Genomic DNA, 9,947 nt, shown 5'->3' with positions numbered 1-9,947 from the left:
CTGCACCAGAGCTCTACCAAGTTAGCCTGATAATCTATAGTAAACTTTGTGTGTGTGTGTGTGTGTGTGTGTGTGTGTGTGCACGCGCACGCGCGCATGTGTGTTTGTTCATCCCGCGCTTCTGTCTGTGTGCTACAGTAGCATTGTTGTCCCCTCCAGAAGGTCATACTGCTACAAGAACACAATCATCCTTTATCATTCCTGAGGTTGTGTAGGATAGTATCATCCTTTATCATCCCGGAGGTTCTGTAGGACAGTATCATCCTTTATCATCCCTGAGGTTCTGTAGGACAGTATCATCCTTTATCATCCCTGAGGTTCTGTAGGACAGTATCGTCCTTTATCATCCCCGAGGTTCTGTAGGACAGTATCATCCTGGTCTTGGACATCATGGGTCTTGTTTTTCCTTATCATTTCAGAAGGCGTAGCCAAGGCCACACCATGCAGTGCCACCAAACAAAGGTGAGATATGTAAAATCAGGAGAATGTTTTTGTTAGAAGGGTCCATTGTGTTTCACAGATCTATATACTGCTACTGTATGAGGATTCTGCTTGTACTGGATGTTGTTTTATGCTTTTTATTCTTCATGTCTCACTCTACATTTTCACTTTCTCCCATTCTCCCCTGTGCTGAACCAAAAAAGAGTTAAAGACACACTTCAAGACAGTTTGAAGAAAAGTTTCAGATTCATGTTTGAGGGGACTACAGAAGACAGAAAAACTCTCCTCAACAGCATCTACACAGAGCTCTTCATCACTGATGGGGAGAGTTAAGAGGTTAATACAGAACATGAGATCAGGCGGATTGAATCACTCCAAAAATCATCCGTTACTTCTATCAACTGTAATGACATCTTCAAACCCCGTCCTGAACAAGAAGAATCCATCAGAACTCTGTTGACGAAAGGCATGGCGGGTATAGGAAAGACAGTCTCAGTGCAGAAGTTCATCCTTGACTGGGCAGAAGGGAAAGCCAATCAGGATATAGATTTCATCTTTGTGCTTCCATTCAGAGAGCTGAATTTGATCCAGGATGAGCAGTACAGTCTGCATGACCTTCTGTGTTACTTTCACCCTGAACTGAAAGAGAAAGCAGACGCAAGCATGTTTGCATCCTCTAAAGTTCTGTTCATCTTTGATGGACTGGATGAAAGCAAACTTACATTCAGTTTCAGAAACAAGAGGTTGAATGATGTAACAGAGACATCATCACTGGACATGCTGCTGACAAACCTCATCAAGGGACATCTGTTTCCCTCTGCTCTCCTCTGGATAACCACTCGACCTGCAGCAGCCAATAAGATTGAACGCCAGTGCATTGCCAGATGACAGAAGTACGAGGGTTCACAGACCAACAGAAGGAGAAGTACTTCAGGAAGCAGTTCAGTGAAGATGAGGAACTAGCCAACAAAATCATCGATCACATCAAGAAAAACAGAAGCCTCTACATCATGTGTTACATACCTATCATGTGTTACATCACTGCCAAGGTTCTAGCACCTATGCTGAGTAAAAACAAGAAAGGAGAGATCCCTACATCTCTGACTGAGATGTACATTCACTTCCTGATCACTCAAACAGGTGTGGCACTTGGAAAGTATGAAGAGAGAAACGAGAAAGATAAGTCTAGACAGAAGATCCTGAAATCAAGAGACAGCGACATTCTGAAACTGGCCAAGCTGGCATTCCAACAGCTGCTGAAGGGAAATCTCATATTCTCAGAGGAGGAGCTGAACAACTGTGGAATTGATTTCAATAAAGCAGCAGTGGAAAGTGGATTGTGCACAGAAATCCTAAAGAAAGAGGATGGGCTGTATGATAAGAAAGTGTACAGCTTTGTGCATCTGAGCTTTCAGGAGTTCCTCGCTGCTGTCTATGTGTTCTACTGCTGTGTGACCAAGAACATCAGTTCACTGGAGTCTCTCCTGGAGAATGTGTCGACAGAGCTGCCCCTGCATGAGGTGCTGAAGAGAGTTGTGGATGAATCTCTACAGAGTGAGAATGGACATCTGGACCTGTTCCTCCGCTTCCTGCTTGGCATCTCACTGGAGTCCAACCAGACTCGCTTACAAGGCCTTCTGCCACAGACAGAGAGCAGCTCAGAGACTGTTGAGGAGATGAAGAAATACCTTAGGAAGCCAGATGTGGAGAACCTCTCACCTGATAGTTACATCAATCTCATCCTCTGCTTGACTGAGATGAAAGACAGTTCAGTACATGAAGACATTCACAAGTTCCTCATGTCACCAGATCGAGATGAACAAGCTCTCTCAGGAGATCACTGCTCAGCACTGGCCAACGCACTTCTGATGTCACAGGGTGTGCTGGATGAGATGGACCAGAGGAAATACAACATAGACAAGACAGTGCATAACCGACTGATCCCAGCTGTGAGGAAATTCAGAAAGGCAATGTAAATATTAATGTCAAACTGACACATATCACACTAGTATAAATGACGCTGATTGTTTTAAAGGACTGTTTTTTTCAGTCCAGTTGCTTTTCTGTGCAGTCACAGACCCTCAGACATATATGGGACACACCAGGTGGGAAAGAGGGTGTATATATTATCTGAATGTATTCGTGTTTACAGTGTACTCTACCTCCGCTCCAGCAACAGCGCAGGGCGAGAGGTAATGTTGTTAGTGATGTGTGTTCACTCATTGATTAGTTGTTTTCTTAGCATGATTATGCAAACACTACCAGACCGATTTTCAAGAAACTTGGTGGAGGGGTGTAGCATAGGCCAACTTACAGTAGAACCTATTAAATTTTGGAGTGAATACGAATTAGGGGGCGGATCCACAAATCAAAACAAACATTTGAGCGAAGCCAGCTGTCCGTGTGAGGGCGATATAGACACAGGGTTTGGACTGGGGAGTGTGGGGGGAGAGCCCGGAGACGGGCGGCTGTAGCTCAGGAGGTTGAGCGGGTCGTCCAATGGCGGTTCAAATCCCTGCTCCTCCTGACAAAATGTCGAAGTGCCCTTGGGCAAGACACTGAACCCCCAATTGCTCCTAATGAGCAGGCTAGCACCTTGCATGGCAGCTGACACCATTGGTGTGTGTATGTGTGTTTGAATGGGTGAATGAGAGGCCTTCATTGTAAAGCGCTTTGGATGAAAGTACTGTATAAGTGCAGTCCATTTACCATTTACCATAGCAACCAGTATGGTTCTGCTTCAGAAAGCTCTCAGTCTGGAAATGCATGTGCTACATGATCAACAGCAAAGGCACAGAGCAGCATGTTATCCATCAATCCCCTGACAGAGTCAAATAGAACCAAAGATGGAGGCTGGGTTGGTGGAGGCAACAACAAAATTAAAAGTAAAAAGAAAACATACAACTCAGCAGATTCAGTATCTACACTCCTACCACCATGTTACAAGCTACTTTACAAACCTGACAAGCTCCACGACATTGGTGCCATTACAAGGACAGAGGACATGTGTTTCCTCTAGACAGTAGGAAGGGAGTAGGTGGGGTGACAGGAGACATACAGTAGGTCTGTGAAAGAGATAGAGATGGGATTTGAACCCTGGCAACTCCAGCTCATGAAGGACATGTTCTCTGTTTCTACAGACTGACTGACATGGTGCTCAGCCATGAGGACTGTGAATCACTGGCCTCCACCCTCCAGACACCAGACTGTCCTCTGAGAGAGCTGCACCTGAAGAACATTACCAGATATATGAAGATGAGAAATAAGATATTTGATGACGAGAATGATGATAACGATGACGATGATGGTGACCTGCATGTTGTCTTCTCTGCCCTGAGAGGTCCACACTGTAACCTGGAGACACTGAGGTCAGTACCTTTACAGGAGTTTTCACATGATGACAACCCTAAAATGGACACATGGCTGGACAGTCTGTTAGTCTCACATTGTCACTCTTAGAGCATGTTCATATGCAGTCTTTTTTCAGTTCAGTTGATTTTCTGGTGACTCACTGACCTTCAGATATATGGGACACACCAGGTGGGAGAGATGGGGAGAATATTTGAATGTTTTAATGTTTAACATACATTGTTACTATTGACTTGTTACTAACCATTTATGTGAATATTCAACTCAGCTGACTGATGCAGTATCACTAAACACACTCCCATCACATCTGTAGGGATTGTATATTTCAGTCAGGAAGACTAGTGTAATCGTTTTAAGGGACATGTTGTCAAAATAGTGAACATACTGTACTCTACTAACCAGGGTTAGAGCAGACTATAGTTCAGGGACGTTGAGTGTGAAAGTGCAAATATGTAGAATTCATATTTATCTGTCACTAACAGCAAATAACATGACATTTAAAAATAAAACATACAACTCCGTAAATAGATGCAGTGTTTTTATACACTCCATCCACCACGTTACAAGCTGTTCAACAAACCTGACAAGCACCACACCACAATAGACATGTTCCATTACAAGGACAGTGGACATGTGTTTCCTCTAGACAGTAGGAAGGGAGTAGGTGGGGTGACAGGAGACATACAGTAGGTCTGTGAAAGAGATAGAGATGGGATTTGAACCCTGGTTGCCAACAGACCTACAGAAGCAGTCAGAGGTCCTAACTTCTACACTGCACTCCATCTCATGAAGGACATGTCTGTTTCTACAGACTAACTGGAGTGTGTCTCGCCGATGCGGCCTGTGAATCCCTGGCCTCCTCCCTCCAGTCACCAGACTGTCCCCTGAGAGAGCTGCACCTGAAGAACATTACATGGTATGGTGGTGATGGTTGCCGGAAGGTCCTCTTCTCTGCCCTGAGAGGTCCACACTGTAACCTGGAGACACTGAGGTCAGTACCTTTACAGGGGTTTTTACATGATGACAACCCTAAAATGGACACATGGTTGGACAGTCTGTTGGTCTCACATTGTCACTCTTAGAGCATGTTCATATGCAGTCTTTTTTCAGTTCAGTTGATTTTCTGGTGACTCACTGACCCTCAGATATACTGTATGGGACACACCAGGTGGGAGACATGGAGAGAATATTTGAATGTCTTCATGTTTAACATACATTATCACTGTTAGCTCGTTACTAAACTTTAATGCGGTAATATTTTATTAAACTGACTGATACCGCATGTCTACAAACACTCCATCACATCTGTAGGGATCGTATATGATGAGTTATTCCTTTATTTAAGTGTCATGCTTCAAATGCAGCCCAGCCCATGTGGACTTATTATAAAACACTTTCCGCTCAGTTTTTCATAAACAAAGATCAAACATATAATTAAAGAAACATCCAAAATACACACAAGATATTTATAATAAAACACAAAACACACCAAAACACATATAGGCCTGTGAACTCACCAGAGTTGGGTGTAACGCGCTACAAAAGTAATGCATTACAGTAACATATTGCTGTTGGCAGTAACTAAGCAATATAACATGTTACAGATACTGAAGGATTTCCGTTATATAACACAGACCGCACAGGGAGAGGGAAGTTTATTGTTTGTGTGTTTGTTTGCTGGCATTTGATTGGGGGGGTGTGAACGGGAAGGAGAATGAGGATGAATGATTGATTGGTAAAGTCCACTCACCTGGAATCTGCATAGCTACAGCGCAACGCTACATGACCAGCGAAGAGAAGACAACAATGGCTACAGGTGCTATGTTTTCACAATGGATACACTCCCATTACGAGAGCAAACCAAGCAACATAGATTCGATTTCTTTGGATTTCGATCTGCCCTTGATCCCCGAGACTTGGAGATTTGTGTAAGAGTATGTTGCCGAAGACATGCTGCCTCTGTCAACAGTAGAATTGAGCGCTTTTAGAAAGATTATCATGAGACTTACTGGCCAAGTTCCAAGTGCCCTTTTACTCCACTGTTCAACTTTGAGAACCAGAAAAAAAACACGCAAAATGCACTTTCAGAATTAAAAACACATGCTTTAGGTATTTTAGTAGTATGTAATACTAGCCCTCCAGAGCCCTAGGTATAGGTTAGGCTAGGTAGCTTCACTTGTGACTCAAGTGGTAGAGTGGGTCGTCCAATGACCGCAGGGTCGGCGGTTCAAATCCCGGCTGCTCTTCCTGTCCACATGTCGAAGTGTCCTTGAGCAAGACACTGAACCCCAAATTGCTCCCAGTGAGCAGGTTAGCATCTTGCATGACAGCTGCCACCATTGGTGTGTGAATGGGTGAATGAGAGGCCATTGGGAAGTGCTGTGGATAAAAGCACTGTATAAGTGCAGTCCATTTACCATTCATCAGCCTTTGTAACAGGTTTCCTATCTAGCCAGCTTTTTGTAGGGCTACATATTGATATAGGTCAGCAATTAGGTTCAACCATGGATGCCAATTATTACATGATTATTCAGTTTGTTTATTATCTACAGTAGATTTGAAAAAAAAGTGTAAAAGATTAAAGTAAGCTAGCCTAGGCCTAGCTCCTAAAATATTGGTTTGCTGTATCTATAGTTTTATTTTCATACTCACATATGTCCAGGATTGTTTAAAATGTAATCTTATAAATAAATGAATTACTCTCAAATGAACATAACTCGTAATGTGTAATAGTTAGGTTTTGAAAGTAGCTTACCCAGCACTGGAACTCACACATCATGTCAGGAGAGCCTGACATATCTTACTTAAAAACAGATTGTTCTCTAATCCAGGCCTTATAAATAAAACGGGGCAATCTTAAATACTTCAGCCTTAAATAACCACTTCAGCTTCTGGCCATTATCTGCCCAGAACAGCTCAGGGTCTTGCTTTTGCATTTCATCAAACAAGGGAATCCTCAAATCATAATATAATGTATGATAAAATATGAAATGAAATTCATTTTCAACATCTTTTAGATCACAGCCCACATAATGCATGAGCATATCCTGTTCTCTTCTGGCTTCGCTGTGAACCGACCTACTTCAATAGAAAGGGGAAGGATACCAGTTCTCAGCTGAGCACCACTGATCTCTGGCTGATCTCTGGTCAGTAGTTAGGAAGGACGTAACATAGGGCTCAGGACTAAAACACTGCTTCATCTGAACACATGAACGACATGTTCTCTGTTACTACACACTGACTAACGTGTGGCTCAACCAACTCTCTCCATGACTTCTAGCCTGTGAGTCACTATGTTGTCATTTACGTTTCTCTGTGTAGACTAAATTCTCACTCTAGTCTACTTGTTACTCAGCATGTTGTCGTGTATTTGCATCTCCTATTTAGGCTGGACAACTGTTTCCTGACAGAGAACAGTTGTGAGGAGTTGGCTTCAACCCTCAGCTTAAACTCCCACCTGACAGAGCTGGACCTCAGTCACAATGACCTGCAGGACTCAGTAGTGAAGCTGCTCTCTGATGGTCTGAAGAGTCCCAACTGTAGACTGAAGATACTGAGGTCAGTTATTAGAAACACACTCCACCAATGAGAGAGAAATATGTTGATAATTCCACAAATCAATGTATTTATGATGAAAAGGTAAACATTGATATGTAGCTGAGAATATATTATTCTTTATTTGGCAAATAATAGATTATTCAATTTCTCTTATGCCACTTGCTCTCATTTTACATCATGCATCATACTGGTAAACACATTGTATGCAGTTCCATCTCTCACCAGCAGAGTGCAGCAGAGCTGTTGTAATATCCTGATGACCTCTCTCTCTATAGGCTGTCTTTCTGTCGAGTCACAGAGGAAGGCTGTGCTGCTCTGGCTTCAGCACTCAGGTCAAACCCCTCCCACCTGAGAGAACTGGACCTGAGCTACAATCACCCAGGAGACTCAGGAGTGGAGCTGCTCTCTGATCCACTCTTAAGGCTGGAGAAACTCAAGTTAGTATTGATTAGTAATGCATGTTTTTGCCATTTTTTGCAGAGCTGTGTTTTTAAGTCCAGTTACTGTTGCTGTAACCATTTTCAGATTGTCTGTATTTCTCATGTTAGTCTGAGAACAGTGGGTCCTGATATTGGCTCCTGCCTCATCACTCTTTTAAGCAGTACTTCACACACAGACAGATCCTTACATTGAGTTATCACTGTTTGTCAGTTGTCTCCTTTCTAGACTGCTCTTCATACAGTACATATGTTGTGTGTGTGTGTGTGTGTGTGTGTGTGTGTGTGTGTGTGTGTGTGTGTGTGTGTGTGTGTGTGTGTGTATCACTCTTTCACTCTCTTCCTCTGCCTCTCTCATAGTGTGGACCATAATGAAGAGATCTGGGTGAAATCACAGCTGCTTAAGAAGTGTAAGTTGTTGTTTTGAAGAGCTGTTTTGGTCAATGTACAAAACAATAACCTGAGGGAATCACATCCATCCATTGACTTGATATGTGGAAATGCTTGACCTCAATCTTTTGTTGACTCAAACATTAACCTTGTTGTTCCTGGATCAATTCATATTTAATTTTCCAAAATGTTAACATAGCCAGGAACACACACACACACACACATACATACACACACACACACACACACACACACACACACACACACACACACACACACACTCTAACACAGGTTGTAATCCAGCCTTTGTCCTCTCATCTGTAGATGCCTGTGATCTCAGTCTGGACCCAAACACAGCACACAGAGAGCTCTCTCTGTCTGAGGACAACAGGAGGGTGGAGAGGGTTGAAGAGGATCAGCTGTATCCTGATCACCCAGAGAGGTTTGATAGAGCCAGACAGGTGCTGTGTAGAGAGGGTCTGACTGGACGCCATTACTGGGAGGTGGATATGAAGAGGGATATTGAGTTAGGAGTGACATATAAGACCATCAGCAGAGAGGGAGACAATCATGCTTCTGGACTTGGAACCAATGACAAATCCTGGAGTCTTATCAGGTTGGATCGGAGAGTCGGCGTCGTGCACAATCAAGAATGGACTTATTTACCTGAGTGTTTACCTGTATCCAGCAGAGTAGGAGTTTTCCTGGACTGGCCAGCTGGCGTACTCTCCTTCTACAGCATCTCCTCTGACACAATGACCCACCTGTACACATTCCACACCACATTCACTGAGCCCCTCTACCCAGCTTTTGGGTTAAGCGGCTCAGTGACCCTGTGCCAGGTAGAGTAGCCTCCCGTGTCCTGGAGGAACACCTGGGTCTCCATGGAAACACAGTTCTGTCCCCACACACCTGTGTGACATGATGGGGTGTGGTTGATTGTAACCATGACTACAGATACAGAGGTTGTCCCAGGTCAATGTTGACATTGATGACCCCACTGTGGTCATGAGGAGATGAAGGGTTCTGTCCCTTTGACTGGACGTCCTTGTTCTGTTAGAGTGCTGCGCTGTAAAAGGACTTTCACTGTAAATAGCAGAAACTTGACTTGTTAAATCTATGATTGAGGTTGATCTAATGTGTGACGTCTGTAAATATGATATAATGTATGATATCTGAGAATATGTCAATTTGTTCAATGTTTGCATTGCATCATAAATTCAACACAACACTCCTGTTTTATAATGACACAATCTTTTGATTTCATGACTTGTTCAAGATGAATCATTGAGATACTGTTTATGGAAACAATGATCCTGCAGAATATATGTTTTAAGTCGTGCATAAATTGCTTGTCTTTGTACAGTATGATTGTTGTTTTGCACACTATGTGATAATAAAATGCTAAATCTTCGTATTAACATGAATTCATATTTCAACTCCCAAAGAGTATGTTTTTACTAGTGATATGAGATATATTTTAGGTACTTACTGTCTGCGTGTGCGTGTGTGTGTGTGTGTGTGTGTGTGTGTGTGTGTGTGTGTGGTTGGAACTAAGTGTTTCTGGCTGGCCATATGGAAAGACAAGCTGCAGGTTGATACTCTAGCACCCAAGGAAAACATGTGCCCACGTGTGTGTGTGTTTGTGTGTGTGTGTGTGTGTGTGTTTGTGTGTGTGTGTGTGTGTGTGTGTGTGTGTGTGTGTGCCTGCTTGCACACCCTGCCACACACAAACACTAGAGAAGGAATCCT

At 43.1% G+C, this 9,947-nt stretch overlaps 1 protein-coding gene across 1 annotated transcript; it reads left to right on the top strand.

Annotated features, from left to right (window-relative positions):
* Positions 1–690: 690 nt before the first annotated feature.
* On the top strand, positions 691–9,046 carry LOC311327331 (NACHT, LRR and PYD domains-containing protein 3-like; the record flags this gene model as incomplete). Its single annotated transcript, XM_084460365.1, is given in 9 exon segments — positions 691–769; positions 881–1,321; positions 1,324–2,413; positions 3,582–3,809; positions 4,622–4,801; positions 7,198–7,368; positions 7,644–7,805; positions 8,166–8,215; positions 8,520–9,046. Coding segments are annotated over 9 exon segments (2,928 nt in total).
* Positions 9,047–9,947: the final 901 nt, after the last annotated feature.

This window comes from Borostomias antarcticus (genome assembly GCF_949987555.1).
Source record: "Borostomias antarcticus genome assembly, chromosome: 31".
Classification (NCBI taxonomy): domain Eukaryota; kingdom Metazoa; phylum Chordata; class Actinopteri; order Stomiiformes; family Stomiidae; genus Borostomias; species Borostomias antarcticus.
The sequence above is the reverse complement of the archived record's forward strand: the minus strand, read 5'-3'. Positions and strand labels throughout refer to the sequence as shown.